This window comes from Pholcus phalangioides, unplaced genomic scaffold, assembly GCF_987345545.1.
Source record: "Pholcus phalangioides strain wild (caught in Gottingen) unplaced genomic scaffold, Ppha-v1.0 ptg000007l_1, whole genome shotgun sequence".
In the NCBI taxonomy this organism is placed as follows: Eukaryota; Metazoa; Arthropoda; class Arachnida; order Araneae; family Pholcidae; genus Pholcus; species Pholcus phalangioides.
This window is the reverse complement of record NW_028301600.1, coordinates 53,922,844-53,942,146: the sequence shown is the minus strand read 5'-3', so window position 1 is coordinate 53,942,146 and position 19,303 is coordinate 53,922,844. Positions and strand designations below refer to the sequence as shown.

General features: G+C 33.1%; 1 protein-coding gene across 1 annotated transcript in view; it reads left to right on the top strand.

Moving 5' to 3' along the window:
• Positions 1-7,582: 7,582 nt before the first annotated feature.
• The window catches only part of LOC149085494 (Y+L amino acid transporter 2-like), a 54,971-nt gene continuing 43,250 nt past the window's right edge, over positions 7,583-19,303 (top strand). The window contains exon 1 of the mRNA XM_089233525.1: positions 7,583-8,552. Coding sequence (XP_089089651.1) covers positions 8,030-8,552 — 523 coding nt within the window. The 5' untranslated portion in view covers positions 7,583-8,029. The remainder of the gene's footprint in view (positions 8,553-19,303) is intronic.

Here is a 19,303-nt window from a genome sequence, read left to right as displayed (position 1 = left end):
AATTTGTTCCAGAATAGTCAAATGAAAGCAAAGGAAAAAATCGGCTTCTCACTTGTCTGGTCCCTGGAGTACCAGAAACACCTTTGAAAAAAATTTCTTAATAAAAATAACCTCGTTATATATATCATATTTACAGGATAAGTGATGATGGCTCACAAAAGTAAGTGATGTAAGTGATTAATGTATCTGGCATTATATTAAAAATGGTCAAATATTTCTGAAACAAAAAAAACAGCAAAATCAAAAGTGGGACACGCATATTTTACACGGTAAACAATGATTTGCGGCTTTCTTCTGAAAAAAAATCAGGTTTATCTCGAGGTCCCCTTCACTGAAGCCCTGTCAGCCTCTTGCCAGGGTCGCCATTAGGGGCGGCATATGAGACTCCGCTCAGCAGGTAAGCTCGAGCCGCCCCTGCAGCCGATCATTTTCAGAAAATTTTTCAAAAAAACGATTCATTCTAGAATTAATTAAAGAAGTAATTCCGGAATTGATAAGGAAATAATTCTAGAATTGAAATAATTATACCTTACATTTATTCTAAAACTGTAATTTTATTCATTTATTCTAAAAAATTGTAATTTTATTCATTTATTCTAAAAAAATTGTAATTTTATTCATTTATTCTAAAAAATTGTAATTTTATTCATTTATTCTAAAAAATTGTAATTTTATTCATTTATTCTAAAAAAATTGTAATTTTATTCATTTATTATAAAAAATTGTAATTTTATTCATTTATTCTTCATTTATCAATTCATTCATTCATTTACCATTTTTTATTTATTGATTCATTTATTCTGAAATAATAATAGTTCTAGAATGAAAGAAATAATTCCAGAATTCAAAATTACTGAGAGAAATAGTTTTAGAATTTTCGAAAGAAATAATTTCATTATTGGTGAAAACTATAACTTAGAAATCAATAAGGAAATAATTTCGTAATTTCTGATATAAATTATTTTACAATCAATATAAAAGCATTAGAGACTTCAACTCATTTAACTTTACCTAGACGTATTACACAGTCAACTCTAATTCTAATTTTAATTTTGATTTGAGATATAATTTCAAGAAAGCTGATTTTTTTGCTTTAACTGATTTATAACGTTCTGTCAATTGGAATTTTTTGTTAAAATTTTCCAATGTTGATGAAGCTTTGCATGGTTTTTACGGTGAGATTTACGACATTTAGTAAGTGTATTTCTAAGTTCAGGACTAAAAAAAGTAAATTCCCACTCTCTGAAATTCCATGGTTCTCCTCTGATATCATTAGATTGATCAAAAGAAAGATACTTTATTCATATCGGAATGGTCACTCTGAATCTATTGGTAATTTGCGCAGGGTCAGGGCTGAAATTAAGAGTAAAATACTTCTTCAGTATAATGATTATATTTCTTTAGTTGAAAATGATATTAATCACAACCCTAATAAATTTTGGTCTTTCTGTCGAAATTTAAGATCCATTAATTGATTTCCCAGTGTCATGTCTTATTGTGGCAGATCATCATCTGATTTTCCTGTTATTCCCGAATTTTTAAAAAAAATTTCAGTTCAGTGTTTCGTAGCTCCAACAACTTGTCTGCGACTGAACTAACAAGTTATGATTTTGCGAACAGTTGTTTTTTGGTTCCATTACTGAACATGTTTTGTCTGCTATAAAAAACTCAAAAGTCGTAAAGTCTGAGGCGATGATTGTATTCTCCCATACATAGTTAAGGGCAATGCTGTCTTAACGCATGGGCCCATCCGGGCATGACCCGGGGGCCTCAAGTGAAGAGGGGGGGCCTCACAAAAATGAGATTCGGTTGAAATATTCTAGAATTTACCAGGCAGAGCCTCAGTAAAAATATCTTTGCCCAGGGGCCCATGATGCTCTTAAGACGGCCCTGGTTAAGGGTCATATTTAGCTGTCCCTCTCTGTCTATCATTTTTAATATCTCTACTAGTTCAGGTGTCTTTCCTACAATTTGGAAGACTTGCTCAGTGTTGCCTGTCTTCAAAAATGGTGATAAATCAGATGTTTTAAATTATCAACCTATAGTTAAAATGAATTCTATTTGTAAGGTATCATCCATGAAAGAATTTATGGTCACGTTCGTTCCTGGTGTTCTAGTTGTCAGGGTTTTCCTGGTTTTATTGACAAAGATCTTCATTAACTAATCTAGTCGAATTTTCTCAAGTTACAGCACAAACTATAGATAATATGCAGCAAATTGATGTTGTTTATACTGATTTCTCAAAAGCTTTCGATTCAATCAATCATATTCTTCTTCTCAAGGGTTGGGGCTTTTCTGGACATCTGCTCAAATGGGTTGAGTCATACCTTACTGGGAGTGGGAGATCTCAGAGAGTAATTTTTAATGGTTGTAAATCCTCTTATTACGCATGTTATTCTGGTGTTCCCCAGGGGTCGATTTTGGGTCCCTTATTTTTTCATTTTAGTTATAAATTATTTACCTGATTGTATTGATACTAAATGCTTAATGTTTGCTGATGATGTAAAAATTTTTCATGTTATTAATAATGTCGATGACGCTGCTAAATTACAAGAATCTATTAACAAACTTAATTTATGGCGTGTAAATAATAAGTTGTATTTAAACATTGATAAGTGTAAATTTATTACCTATAGTAGGAGGCATTCTCCACTTATATATGATTACAGTATTGAGGGTCAATTACTTCCACGGGTTGATTGTGTGAAGGATTTAGGTGTAATATTTCACAGTTCTTTTTCGTTTAAGCAACATATTAATTATATTATGTCTAAAGCATCCAGAAGTCTTGGTTTTATAATTCGTAATAGTAAGCTTTTTCACAATGTTAAAACTATCTTGTTACTTTTCAGTTCCTATGTTCGATCTGTTTTGGAATACTGTAGCATCATTTGGAATCCACATTGCTTATTTAATATAGTTAAAATTGAAGGTGTTCAAAACAGGTTTTTACGCTATGTATATTTTAGAAACATCAGTCATATAATCATTGCTTATCAAACGAAATACTTCGCTCATCGTTCAGTTACGATTCACTTGAAACTCGCCGTCTCAGGGCCCTAACTAGGTTTTTTGTAAAAATTCTTCACTTTGATATTGATGCACCTGATATTCTTAACCTCGTTACTTTTTATTGCCCACGAATCAACCTTAGATGCCGTAATCTTTTTTATGTTCCTCCATATCGTTCTAATGTTTTGAAAAATTCTCCATTGCACCGGTTTCTAAGATGCAGTAATATTTTATTTTATTTTTTATTTTATTTTTTTTTTATGACATAATTACACATCATCAAGTGCTCGAAACACCAAGAATCACATGGACCACGTTGGCGCTTACAAAAATTTATTCATTGTGACATATCAATATTAAACAAAAAACAAACAAACAAATAAACTAAAAAAATTACAAATTATACACAAAAATGAAATACGTATAATACAAAGTGTAGTCTGATTGAATGTTAAGGTAGAGTGAATCAAGAACAAAAAAAAAGGAAAGATTAGTTCTAATTTCGTAAATACATGTTGGTGGCGAACAGAAGTGTCAGATCGTAGTGTAAATAAATATTTAAATATTTTCAGTCGTCGAGGTGCTTATTTTGAGAGAAATCAAATATGCATAAATACACACACACACATATATCTACACATGCATGCAAAGAAAGAAGGAAGGAAAAAAAAACCATACACAGTTTTCCTGGTACACATGCGTACGTATGCATAGAAGGTAGTGAATGAATTCCCTGGTTCAGTAGCAATTTTCTATATCAGATATTGAGAGTACAAACTTTTTCAAAGATTAAAGATATTGATGATGTATATTTTTAAATTTTAATCTTATCTTTTATTTTATATATACATATGTTTTTATCTTTTTCTTGTGTTCATATATGCAAACTGTAACTGGGCTTTTGCCTGTAGTTTGTCTTTGAATAAATAAATAAAAAGAATAATTGCATTATTATTGAAAGAAATGATTTCAAGATATATTGAGAAAAATAATTTCGGTATTATCGAAATAAATAATTAAGGAATCATTTAAAGTGATTTCAGATTAAAATTAATCTTGCAATTAATTAATATTTAATTAGTTATTAATCAAAAACTTTTTCAGAATTGGTGAAAAAATTATTTCAGATCTATTCAAAATTGATAATTCATAAAAGAAATAATTTCAGAATAAATAAAAATCTTCAAGTATTTATGTCCCTGTTCAACTCGAGGCCCCATTGGCCCCCTTATATTAAGATGTCACCAAATTACATGTTTGTGGCCCCGTGGGCTTCGTGGGAAGTGTCAATTTGGCCCATCGTATCTGAAAGGTTGAAGATTCCTGCAGCAGAGTCTTGATAATCCGAGGTGGACGGGACGAAGTCTCCTCAGATTATCGGAAATCTCGAATTATCCGGAAAACAAAAAAATGCTTTAAATGTTGGTTTTACTAAAAAAAAAAAAGGCAAGCAAAAAAGCAGTACTAGCATTGTATATTTTATTCTTGAATGAGATATAAATACCATGCGATGTGCATGGCCCCCACGAGACTGGGGCTGAAAGGACTCCAGCCCTGGGGCCATTCTTATTACTTTTTGTTTTTTCATCCTATGAATTCACCATAAAGGGGCCCGTGAAAGATCCCAGCTTAGAAGCCCCGTTCCAGGATGTGGGAGCCATGAAGATGTTTCAAAAAATGAAGAATGTGAAAAGGGCGTTAAAATGAGAGAGTGTTTCAGAAGAGTTTTGGATGGGATTGATTGTGGACAAAGCTGAGACACTGAGAGCTTTCAGCTGCTTTTCCAATGGTTTTGCGTAAGTAATTAGAAGACAATACTAGTCCACAATTACGAAGAAAACGGTCAAATTTTCTCCTTTCTCAGCGAACCCCGAAAGTTAAAACCGTCAACGTCCAATCAAGGGCGTCTAATAATTTTATATTACACCAGTTACCCATACGGCTGCTTAGTCCCTTTCAGACTGAAATTGCTGTATAATACGTACGTACCACGTAGTATTCCTGGTAAAAAAATTAAGAAGATGGGTTCTCGGAGGGAAAAAATAGAGAGAAAGAGGAAGAAAATTCGAAAATTTTTCAGTGTCTTGGATTATCGGGAAACTAGAACTTGGGACTTCCAAAAACTGACCCGGTAAGCGGAGTGACGTGTTAACCGGGTGACGCACTAACGAGGTTTGACTGTATTGCTTCCTGGGCAGCGATGGAATGGTCCGAGGGACGGTAGAAGCTATGAGCATAATATCGCATCTTTCGTAATAGTTTTCTTGAGTTGGGGGCGATGAGAAAGAAAAATCTTGAAGAAAGGAGACGATGGAACAAAAAGTTTTGTTCCAAAAAGGAGCTATGATTTAACTGTTCGATTTTGATATTTTTAATGAATTCAATATTTAATTACTCAAAAGTAATGGGAATGCGTGTTATGCGAGGAAAATAAATCTGAAAGTCAGTAAATTACGAATATGCCGGGTTTCATATAATATTTTTGATAGTTTTTATATATTTTTATAGTATATATTTGATATATCCCACCCGTGCCACAAGAAGAGAGGGGCCTCACAAAAATGAGAACCGGTTCAAATTTTCAATAACTTGCCAGGTAGAGCCTCAGAAAAATCACTTGGTTCGGAGGCCTATGATGCTCTTAAGACGGCCCTGGAAATGACAAGCCAATAATGGGTGGAAAAACTCTTTATTTAGCGATACTTTACACGAGGACAGCACATGTACACATTAAGTTTCACAAGTGCTCAAAGTTCTTACCATCCACAGTAATGCACAAAAAAAAAATATATATATATATATCATTCCTATGCGATTCTGTTTTGGTTTTGTGTTTTCTAGTTCCCCTAAACGTTTGTACGTTGAGTTTTGAATCACCCTGTATATAATATTGTAAACTAGAATTAAGAAAAGGCTGCAAGTGCCAATTTAAAAAAAAATGTCCCCGCATAAAAGAATGCAAGTTCCAACGCCAATGCAATGAAATTACGCCGAAAGTTCCTTGACGATTGGTTAGTTTGTTGTAGCTCCCTCCAGGTAGGGCGTGATAGTATCTCCCAATACATCGGTTTTGCCTTTACATCGATTTTCCACGAAATTTACATTTTGCCACTTATAGCCTTTTTTAATTCCAGTCTTCAATTGATCTTTGCTGCTACATTATTCCACTGTTCTGGAATCAGCATCACTGCAGGACTTCTTGACCATGCTCAAAGCCGGATATACGGAAACAGTTTATGATTATCTGTTACGAAAAATGTTTTCTAAGTTTTGCTTATCATTCTTATTGCTATAAAGGAAATATACTTTCATTAACGTATCACAAAATTTATACTTTCCGATACTTTCCATGCTCTTAATGACGGTAAAAAGATTCAGATTTTGAATGTACACCATAGCACCATAGATTCAAAAGCATAATCGGTATTAAGTGGTCTTCTACTTTTTAACATAATAAAAAGCTTTCTTATGTAGGAATATCATTCAAAATAATATTTCCATTAATTTATTTCAAATTTTTACCACATATATTTGATTGTGTATGCTATCTTATGCCAGTGCAAAATTATATGTATCTTCAATGCTTAACTTTCCACAAATTAAAAAAAAAAGTATTTAAAACAGCTTGCGCACATTACAAAATAACATGACATCAATGAAATTGAATAAAAATTGATTCAAAGTAAAGGAAACTTTTCAGTTCATAAAATGGCAAAAAAGATTTGAGATGCATTCATAAATACTTGTGTTATAAATAATGTCTATAAATTCAAAATTTGTAAACTTTAAAATATAATTTTGAATAAGTTTGAGTTGATAATATCTCAATACCTTTTATCATTTTATGAACTGAACAGTTTTCTTTATTTTGAATCATTTTTTATTGAATTACATTGATTTCATACAATTTCATCATGTGCGCAAACTGTTTTTAATGCATTTTTTTTGCGAATTTGTAAAAAAGTAAGTATTAGAGATATGTAAAATTTTGTACAGACATAGGATAGCATATACAATCAAATATATGTGGTAAAATTTTGAAATAAATGAATGGAAAATAACATTTTTAATAATATTTCTGAACAAGAAAGTTTTCGCAGCAGACTCCTTAAATAGTACACAGTCTCGATGCACTCCAGCTGAAAAATGTTAAAACGGTCATTAAATTAACAAAAAAAAGAAAAAGAGTAGAGAAAAACACTGAAAAAAACTTCCAGACAAATAAAAATTTCAAAATTTTATTAGTCTTAAATTTATTTGATCGATCGAGAAAAAACTTTCCAAACTAAATTGTCTCATACAAAAAAAAATCATGATTTTTTTCCCGCCAACTTATCCAAAGATATCGAATAAAGTTCGAATTAAATAAGAAATTTCAACATGAAATTAGATAGAAAAGTCAAGGGGAGTTCGTAAGTTCGAATTTTCCAAAATTCCAATTAACAAAGTTCTATAAATGTACCACTGCGATTTATATTTCTGTTTTTTTTAAAAAAAATTTTCGCTTTTGCATTTTTCGTGTTTTCGCGCCATTCGAAAAATCGAAAAGAAGAATGAAATAATTGAATGTAGAGAAGAATGTTTTTTTGTCGCAAGAAGGGAGAAGAAGCAAGGAAGTGGAGCAGCAGCTGCCGCTTCGAGAGACCAAATCGAAAACCTGACGTGGCATCCGGTTTTTTTGGTATATTGTACGCACTACCAATAAAGACCCTCGCCGAAACAGCGCGTGCGCTTTTCCAACTCCCGAAAGCGCCGGCTCTCACAGTCTCTCTCTCTTCTTTACGCGAGTGTCTCGGCTGCTTCGTAGAAAACAAGCACCATCCTCATCTCGAACAGTCCCGAAGAAAAACGTGCTCTTTTAACTCGAGAGATTCGTAAAAGTTAAAAGAAAAAACGAACCGGCATTTCTGATTTTTTTTGGCTTCTTTTCCAAACTATAATATATAAGAATTGAGAGAAATTGTCTCGCCTTCGAAAAAGAAATTGATATCTCTCTCTCTCGAGAAATATTTTGAAGATGCCTGCCGTAGGAGAAACGGAGAAATCTAAATACAGAGTGGTACCGAAGGATGACGCAACAATACCGAGAAATGACAATGATGTACCGGCTCGGAAGAAGGACGACGATACTATATGTCTTAAACCGAAGATGGGTCTGCTGAATGGTATTACGGTTATTGTTGGCAGTATCATCGGTTCTGGTATCTTTGTAAGTCCGAAAGGAGTGCTGGAAAATACTGGAAGCGTCGGACTGTCGATTGTTGTATGGATTACGTCGGGCGTTTTTTCCATGATCGGTGCCTATTGTTACGCTGAGCTTGGTTGCATGATCACTAAAACAGGTGCTGATTATGCGTATATCATGGAATCGTTTGGTCCGTTTGTCGCATTTCTTAGGCTCTGGGTGGAATGCATCATTGTCCGGCCTTGCTCTCAGGCTGTAGTTGCTCTGACGTTCTCTTTCTACGTGCTCAGGCCCATCTTCACTGACTGTGATCCACCTGACACATCTGTGAGGTTGTTGGCTTTTCTTTGCATATGTAAGTAAAAAATTTCTATTTTCTCACATATCTATGGGTATATGTATCACTTTGACCAAATTGAATAAACATAATGAAATTAAAAGTAGAAGGAATTTTTCATAATATTCATAGTTAATAAATTCCATGAACAGTTCCCGCAGAGATCTCTTGGGAAAACATAAAAGATTACATTATTTGCTTAATAAATACATAATTATCTATAAAGTAATTTTTTTGGAGAAAAGTATTCTTCACGTGAAAATTAACATTCACAAACGAATCATTTTTTTGATTGGTAAAAATATTACTTTCTATGACGCACGAAAATTTGTGATGCCTTATACATGTTTATAATTACTGTGTAATTATTATTCATGATTACGGCTAATAATAATGTAATAATGATGATAATGAGCTCGAAGCACTAACTGCACAGAAATATTATTACATTTAGTAATGTAAAATAATTACATGTAGTTGTGATACGCTTGGAATACACGTGCTGCTAAGTAGGACGAGGGCATGCCAATTTCAAGCACATTGCAATCAATGAGCTTATTGGTGACATTTGAGAAAATGTTTGTGTTAGCATGTGTATTCCAGGCCTTATATTTTAGAACGAATTTAATCTTAATATTAGGAGTACGTGATAGTTAACAGAAAAAATAAATTTTTGACTTAACTTTCTAATATAACTTCATAATTAATGTACAGCAAAACCTCACTTTTGCGGACACCGGTGGGACAAAAAAATTCATCCGTAAAAGAGGGGTGACCGTTAATCAGGGGTTTAAAATGCATACTTTTATTGTATAAGGGGAAATTGTTATTTGGCCGTAAAAGAAGGGTGACCGCATCTGAGGGGTGTCCGTTAAAAAGAGTTTTACTGTACTTCCATGTAGGTTTACAAGCTATATATGGGCATACAAAAATACAGCCTCTTAATTATTTTTTCGTAATTAAGTAACGTAATTATTTTTCCATAAACGAAATAAATCATATAGTATATTATTAAAAAATGTGTATAGGGAAATAAAAATTTCGCTTTGTTCTAAATTAGAATTTAAAAAACTATCGGTTTTTATACATGGTGGAAAAATTGCGAGGAAACTTTATTATTAGTTCTGATAGAGAATATAAAATCTCTATCAGAACAAGAAGAATGCCATCATGTTCTTCTAACACTTCATTTAAAATCTCCTGCATTGTTAATTTATACAAGAGCCGAATTCTTTATAATTAGCTATTCACCTGAACCAGACATTCTTCCGGACATCGCTACTTTAAAAAACTAAGCTCATCTTCAAAACAAAATGTGTTTTGTCTATTCGCACTTCGGTTGATCCGAAAATAGATGTTACGATTATCCGCTCTCAAAGAAGAAAGACTTAATTGTTGAAAATATACACACAGATCAGACTAAACTCTTCCTGGATTTTCTTCACTGCTTTATCTCGTTTTTATTCAGTTTAAATAAAAAAAAAAATTCCACAACACTTCAATTCAAGCGACGACGGTAAATTAGTTGAGCAGCGTCAACGGACTCAAGTTTAAGTGGAAAGCGTGTTTTACAGGAACTTACAGAAAAGAGATTTGTGTTCGATAAACTATTGAAATACAGTGAAACATCTCCGGTGAACTGTGTTTATTTAGTGGTCATCTCTCTTGGAGACAATTTTAGTCTGTAATGTTTATCTCGCAGACTAAGCGTTAATTTTCCTTCCATTAAAAAGCCACATGTTGACCGCCAAACATCTTCCAGAACAGCTTCCAATTCTTTTCTTTAGTTTGTGCTCACATTTGCCCAGTAAACAGTTACCCATACATGTATTTGTAGCTTTTTTCTCAAATATAAATGGTAATTGGATTCGCTCATTATATAGTTCATATAGTGCATTTCTTCAAATGCATTGTTTTGCATATATGCAAAAGGTCCTTTGAACTTTCATTACTGCAGCCAGTTTGAACCTAAAAATTCAGAATCGCCTTTGCACATAAGCTGAGGTAATTTTATTTCCATTTTATATTTTGAATTGTCTAGTGAATGTCCCAATTAACAATGCTGTGTGATTTCGCTAATTTTTTAAAGTGTTTTATTCGCATTTCTTTTTTTTGCCTTGAAATTTCAAACCTGAATTTTTTTCTTATTATAGTTTCAATTACAAAGAAAGTAGTTTTATATTTGGAATGTGATATTACTTCTGTACATTTATTTTACGGGCAATTTTTGAGGCTCTATACGGCCCTATGAAAACAGTACAATTCGAGATAGATTTTAACCCTTTAAGTTATGGTTTGTAACCCTTATAGGGTTAAGTAAACTTAACCCTTTAAGTGGCAATGACGAGATATCTCACCTCTATAAAAGCCTCTTATTTTAGCATTGACAAGCCCAGATATTTTGTAAAAATGATTTATCAATGGAAATATTTTCCCTATACCCATTCGTTTGCACCTACTGAAAATCGGAAGTATGCCTACTTCATTAAAAAAGATATGGCATTTTGAAGGGGACTTTAATGATCTCTAATTGCTACTTAAAGGGACAAATGATTTTTCAGGCTTTCTATACAAGTCAGCAACTATGAAAAAATTATCCGCTCGGGAAAAATCAAATCATGCATTCAAGGGTTAAGAGCAGATGTGGCGATTGAAATGTGAAATCCATCAATGTACTTGATGGCATTCAATAGATAAAATATGCAGGAAACAGTGTCAAATAAAAACTATTGTGAGTTTTTCCAGTATGTGTCAAAGTAATGTACCCAGAAATAGCCCAAGAATTGTATCAGGGAGTTTAAGCGACCCAGCTATCAAATAAAGGCAGCTTAACCGCTAAATTACCTGAATATGATAATTTCGACGGCCCAGTTCAAAAAGAAACAACTAAGAAAATTGTATTTTTTGAGTTATGCACGCCATGAGAACAGTGAAATGCGACTCTACATGCAGCAAAAAAGCAAAAGCTCCCAACTCTGCTTACTTGCTCCCTACTTCAATTAAATCTGAGCAGTGTGATTCCCATTCATTTCCATTCAAAGTACATCTTTGAAATGCAGATATATAATCAAACCATAGAATTCTGAATTTTTGCATTTTTGAACTAGGCCGTCGATTTGTCATAAACTGAAACAATTGCAAAAAATAAGACCACCAACAGGAGTAAGATGAACTTATAATTTTTTAACGGCAAAGATTATACATTTTTCAATGAATAAACGACTGTGAGTTTTAAAATTTATTCAAAAAAAAAAATCAGTGATCAGATCAAAGCTCCGTCAGATTTAGAAAAATAATTTCAGATTTCTAAATACATTTTTACACCAATAGGCATTTCATTATTTCTTCAACGCTACGAGGACATCATATATCGCATACAAATATGGAAATTATTTTATTTCTGTACAATTATAGTCGGAAACGTGATCATTTTTCATTGACTAACTACAACAGGGGTTCTTGACCTATGGGTCGCGATCCAAAATTGGGTCGCAGGAGCTTCCGAGATGGATCGTTCACATCCACTAACAGCCGAGGAATCTTGAGCTATGGGTCCCGCCCCTCCTGATTCGCAGAGGTCCTTCGAGAAGGGTCGTACGAATCTGTTTGCAGTCGAGGGTTTATGAGGTATGGCTCACGATCCAAACTTGATTCGCAAGGCCTTGTGATATGTCTCGCTAAAATCCACTCACAGCCATGGATTCTTGAGCGTGATTCTTGGTCATGACCCAAACTTGATTCACAGGGGCTTCCTAGATGAGTCGTACTAGTCCATTAACCGCCAGGGGATCTTGAGCTATGGGTCCCGTGCGTTCTGATTCGCAGGGGGTTTCCGAGAACGGTCGTACAAATTTACTTAAAGCCAAAGGTTTTTGAGCTATGGTCACGACCGAAACTTGATTATCAAGGGCTTGCGAGATGGCTCATTAAAATCCACTTACAGCAAGGAATTCTTGAGCTATGGGTCATGACTCATGACCCAATCTCGATTCGCTGGGTCTCCCTAAATGAGTCATACGAATCCACTTGCAGTCCTGTTATAAATGCACTTATTGCGTCACTGATTTTACTAATTTCGAAGAACAAACAGTCCCATGGGTCGCAAAGCTAATCTTGTTTATTTTTGGTCGCGGCCGAAAAAGGTTATGAACCCTTGAACTACAAGAAGCCACCTTTCTGAACGTCCGATTTTCTGAGGAGTGGTGAGCAACCCCCCCCCCCCCCACTTCCGATAGACGTTCAACTGTATTTTGGAATAAAAATGTAAGTTTAAATATATTTCAATGCAGTAATTTTTGTTTTGCAAATAGTTTCTCACCAGCTTGTATACTTTGGTATTTACCAGAATAATTTTTTTTCCACGAATTCCTTGGAATACAGTTAAACTCGGTTACAACGATACCTCCGCTATAACGTCACTAATTGGCGTCCAGACTGATTCCCATAGAGAATAGTGTTAATGAACTTTGCTTACAACGTTAATGAAAAGCAACCACCTCTGATATAATGACAAATTTTTCGTCAGTTTTATTTCTGGTTTAAAAAATGGCGTTTCCCCCAATAAATTTCCAAGATTAGGGCTATCATATCCAGGGAATATTCGCCTGTTGTTCTACTTTAACGTTGAAAAAAAAATTATTACACGTCTTTTTGATGGTCCAACTTGCTTATTGACATGATCACTATACAAAACACACACACACATTCCTATATATTTTTCCCTTCCTAACTTTTTATTACAAAAATGTCGCGTTTTTTCCACGAAGCTCGCTTTAATGTCTAAGCTTTACCAGAATCAGGAGTGAAAGTAAGTTGCATAATATTTGTGATGTGAATATGACTTAATATATATATATATATTTATGTCTCACATATTTGCCAAGCTCATTTTTTTCCATGAAAAACATTTTTGCAGACTTGCTGTAGCACTGTATTACTCGCCAAGGATTATTTATAAGTAATATTTGGCCCTTTCACCGATACTTAGCAACATGTTTGGTGAGAATCACGATGTCCCGTATTAATAAACCCAGTTTCTGTATTTTCCTCGATCAAATATGGTAACCCTAACCATAGAGAAATAAAAACTTCATGCACAGTATTTGGTTGCTTTAATAGTATCTGATTGTATTTTTCACCAAATTTGTGTCTTAAAAACGTCAACCTCGGTTTATAACGACAAAATTTCGCTGAATCTTCGTCGTTATAACCGAGTTTGACTTTTTTTGTCTTTTTGGATCGAAAATAATGTACTTCAACAAGAATTTTCATTTAGAGATCTAAATCCTAAAGCCGATGAGGGTAATTTTTATTGTATACCTGTATATTTATCATTATGTTGTAAAGACAGCTGCCGCTTGCATCAGCAAACGTCTTCTTTGAAACGGCGCAGGTGGGAAGCGAACGCATGTAGTAACACGCGTCGATGGTCACAAATGCGACGCGTTCTCTTCTCATTCTTTTTCAAAAATAACAACTACAATAATAATGATAATCGATTAATCATTATTATTGGCATTATTAAATGGCACTGTTAACCAGAAACGTGAGAGTTTCGTCTTTATTTCCTGCAACTCCTACAACGTCTATGTAATTGAAATTTTAATGAATATTTTAAGTTATCCGGCTTCCTTTCTCGTAACTTTTTCTATTAAATGGTACTAGAGTGAGAACTTAAATAAAATTTTTTGATAGAAAGTATCTCAAAATGATGAAAATTTGGTATATTTTGCACTACCTATGCCATTTTCTATGAAAAGCATTTTATGTCAAATTTTAAGATAAATTCATGTAATATTTGAAACGCGATTGCAAAAATTCTATCGACGAAATCTTGGTTACATTCGCAGTATATTTAGACAGTGATGGTGCAGGTTATGAACGAAAATTTAAAGGATCGTACGGTACGCTCATAAGTTACACCCAAATGTGTTGACGCACGTATAAATTTTTTGAAATTTCACATAACATATAGTGTGTAAAGCACTGTAATTATAGACAAATGCATGTGACAGACCTTAGACTTTGATTCATAAACTCAAAAATTATATATTGCAAAGTATCGGTAAAATTTTGTAACGATACAATCAATAGATTTGTAGAAATCATGTTTCAAACTCAAGTAAAATGTCAAAAATGGCATTCTTCGTGAATCGCATTTTAAACTTTTATTCACGGATTTCTTGTATGTAAAAATGCAACAATAACATGGTTGTAACTTCGGTTCTAAGGCCGGGATTACACTATAAATTTGATAAAAGTTATTTTATAAAACTTGAAAAATTTAACAAATGAGCGCATCGGTTACATTCGAGCAAATGCAACCGGTGATTTTATTGGTTGAATTTTTCAAATTTTATCAAATAGCTTTTACAAAACTTTTATAGTGTAATACCGGCCTAAGTGTCATATAAACAAAACAATGCCTGTTTCGGAATCAAAAGAAATGGGCCTTCATAAAAAATAAAAATCTATATTTTCTTGCAAAATGACGTTTTAAATGTAGTCGGATATCTTAACCAGAAACGTGAGAGTTTCGTCCTTATTTTCCGTTCAAGTCCTACAACTCCAATGTAATTATAATTTTAATGAATATTTTAACAATTTCCAGAATTTCATTTCATATTAAGATGCTTCTTAATTATTTTTTATGACTAGCTTGAAGTAAGAACGCCTTTCACTAAAATATATTATTTTTTTTTATAAAGATGAAGAGCACTTTATTCTTCTCTGATTGTTATCCATCCTTGTTTTAATATTAAAAAAGCAATGCATTTTTTAGTACATGGAACGAACTTGCACGGTGAATAATCTGTGATAAATTAAAATGTGATCGCAAAGCTTGGTATATATACTTTTTGTTTTCTTTTCAGCATTTATTTTTTATGGTGAGGACTAGAAACCGGTTTTGTTTTCTGTTTGTATATCCATACGCCCCTCTTCAGGTGAAAGTCCTTTTAATAAGCTTCAACGTTGGAAAACATTTATAACGGAACCCTTAAAAACGAATGATAATTTCAAGTTATCTATGTGCGTACCGAGAAACATCCATTTATAACAGCTCTTACTGTACGAAACGCAATCAGAAATTTAATCGACTTTTTCTTCAAATGTACAATAACCTTCTCAAATTTATTCTCGTTTCTGCAATGTAACATTATATAAAAAAAATGGAAAAAGATTTTCGCTTCAAGTGCATGACCTATAATAGCGTTTCTCAATCTAAGGCCGGGATTACACTATAAAAGTTTGATAAAGGTTCTTTTATAAAACTTGAAAAATGCCCCCAATAAGCGCATTGGTTACATTGGAGCGAATGTAATTGATACGATTATTGGTTGTTTTCCCTAAGTTTTATAAAAGGACTTTTATCGAATTTTTATAGTGCAATCTCGGCCTATGGTCCGAAACAATGGGGGGGGGGGAGATCTGCCGGCAGACTTGATAAGTTAATTCTTATTGGATGTAAAACTATTTATTGTGTGTATGTAAAACAACTATCCAGTTGTTGCAATTGATTTGCCTATTAATAATATGATTGCAGGTTCAAATAGAAAGCTACACTTTCATATATAACTTAAGGTATATATATTTCATCGACAAATACACAAAAAATTTCAATCTTAAATACGGGATTCGCATATTGTAGGTAAAAAAATTCAATTTTTTTCAAATTCGTTAATAACTGCTAAAGTTCACATGACTAGGTGACTATATTTTCAAAATGCAAAAATACTAGAAATTTGGAATCTTACGACAAAACACCAATCACATCGCCAATTGTCACGAAAACATGGCGATAAATTGGATTGGATAAGTTACACAGTTTGAAAAATTAACAATGAGCGGGAATACAGGGCTATTGGAAAATCAGTGAATTGAAATGCGGTTCACAAAAACTAACAGAGAACGTTACAGATATGTTAGATGATTATTTATATTTATATATAGCCACACTAATCCTTATATAATTCATAAGTTATGAAAATGATCATCGTTTATGATTTTATATGATTTTAGAATTTAAATAAGCTTCATTGGAAAACGGGACAATTATGTAAAATCAAACAGTCGGAACATCGAAAACAAAATACATGAATGTCCGTAGTATACGGGTCACATGGTCGCGAAACTCATGCTGTATAAGTTGGTGGTTCATCAAAATGTTAGACATTTTACTGGTTCTTGGATTTAGAAAGGTTAAGAAACACTGACCTATAAGAACCCTTCAAGTGGGAGTTCAAAAACCATTATTCTTATAGCAAAGTTTCACTGTATTATCTTAAGATACAATCTTAATTTTAATTCCGGTGGAGTTACGCATGAAAAATTGGACAAATAGCTCCTTATATATAAAATAAAACGGGCTGGCTCAAAAGCCAAATCTGTCATCTGATCAAGTACTTTATCTTCAGCATTAAGGATTCCACCGAAGTCCAAAATTCAAACAGAAAAAGTCTTGAGGAATAGTCAAGTTCTCTTATACTTTCGGTGAACTTTTTGTATTTCATCTCATCTCAATCGGTTATCTATAATTCAATAGCTCTAAGATAATTTTCAGGAACATGCTCTTGAACGTGATCAATGTTGCTTTTTATATGTTAATCAAAGGAATTTTTTTCATAAGACACTTTAGAAAGTAGGAGCTTAACGAGAGAGAGACGTTATTAATTTTTGGATAGCTTATCTGATAAACTTCAATACGCCTATTAGAAAACGCTAGAAAAAGATTTCAGTGAATCGTTTTGTAAAAAAATAACTCGAAATTATATACACAGTTGAATTCCGTTTTAACGGATACCGTTATAGCGAAAATTTCGTTTTAACGAAAACTTTTTCAATTCCCCAGATAAGTTTACATAGTAACAAAATGCAAAAACCCGGAATTCCTTTATAACGAAATTTCGTTAAAACGAAGTGATTTCTCTAGTCTCTTATAATGGAATTCGATTGTATATATATTTTTCAGATTGAGTTTATGAGTACTTTTCGAATTTTCGATTTCTATCCGTTAAAGATTTAAATTAAGATAGTCTCAACTAGAACGTCTCAGACTCTAAAGATCTAGAAATCGAACGTGATAATGTTACTCCTACGTATCGAAAGAAAAAGTTTGTTCGCATAGATATACGACCACTTGAGAATTTAGAATTTTTTAGATAAGCTGAACATCCGTCAATTATCAACGTCAATCGACTGTTAATTGGTTCCTGACTCACAAGCGATACCGAATTTCCAAATAATCGTGTGTTTTGGTCATTTCAACGATTGATAACAGTAACAATGATAATGGAAAAAAAAAACTTTCTAGGGTTATGTTGATGGGTTTCCAATCTTGATAAACTGGAGCGGCGATTTTTTTGTGTTTAACTTTATTTATTGTTATTAAGAAAGATCCGACACTATGATTCAAATAAATAAATCTTTTATCGGTGGAATAACACTCTCTGCAATATTTCAGTGACGTATTCCGTTTCTGATCATGGACTTTTGATGTGGTCCAGTACATTGAAATGCTAAAGATCATTTTTTTGTTTTTTTTTTTGCATCTGTAAAGTTGAAATCTCGATAATTTGAATCCTGTGCTATATATATCTTACAGTTACTACTTTAACAACAGCTATCTGACTGATCATGGGGAGCGATTTACAGTTACTCAATCGAAATGATAAATTTTTCAAGTCGAAGTACTTGAAACGTGTGTTTTTTTTTGTTCTTTTTTTTTGGTTATCCGATGAAAATCTTTGCCTGGCATATGACCCCCAAATAAGTCAAGGATGAAAAATTTTTTGTCTCGTTTTACTTAATTTTCTGAATATGTATGAAAGGCCGGAACTTGCCAACCGACTGGTTACCAAGTAGTGATGACGTGAATAAATATGAGCCTATCAATCTATATTGAGACTTCCTTTGGACTCACTGTCTTCATTTTTTATTATTATTTGGTACAAGGAATCAAAACGACGCTGCACTGATTACGGTCCACTGCTTTTGTGTTTCTTTTCTGGAGCACTTAAAACACTGAAGAAAACCTGTTTCTTACATCTTTTCTATAGGTATACATGTATATCATTTCGCTGATACTACTCGATGAAATTGGTGTGTTTACCATACCTACTCTGACACATGGAGTTTCTTCGAAAAAAATTTCTTTGCGATGAAAAAGAATTAAGGTGTTCTCAATGATGACCCGTTCCATTCCGTATAATATCTTTTATTTGCCCATATGGTAACTAGAAAACTCAGATGACGTCTTTGATCTTTTCTTTTGATTTTGAAATTTTGATTTTAAAATTGCCAAGAAAACTAACCATTTTGGTGGTTCCGAGGTTGATGGCCTCTTTAAATTAAATTCATGGGTTGTCTGTTACGTATTACATTTCCTACATTCTGAATATATATATATATATATGCATATAAATATTATGTTCTAGATAATAGCATCGCGTGCATACTTATACACAGTATGTGTAATCACGGTATGTTATTATTATTTTTTCCTCAAAGAAGATTTGCAGTCAAACACAAAAAGCTTTTCTATGAATCACGGTAGTGCCTCTATTTCCAGCTTACGCAGCTGCTCATTACCATGCAAAAAAATACCAGTACACTGTATCATCAAAATTTGTATCACATTCCTTACTTCCTTGTGATTTTTATTTTCAGCTTCGATTTCTAAAAATTCCAAAGTGTTGATCGTAAGCACGTACCTAAAATCATTCGAATATTTCCTATAAGACTATCAAGCTTGTTTTTTCACCAAAAAATTT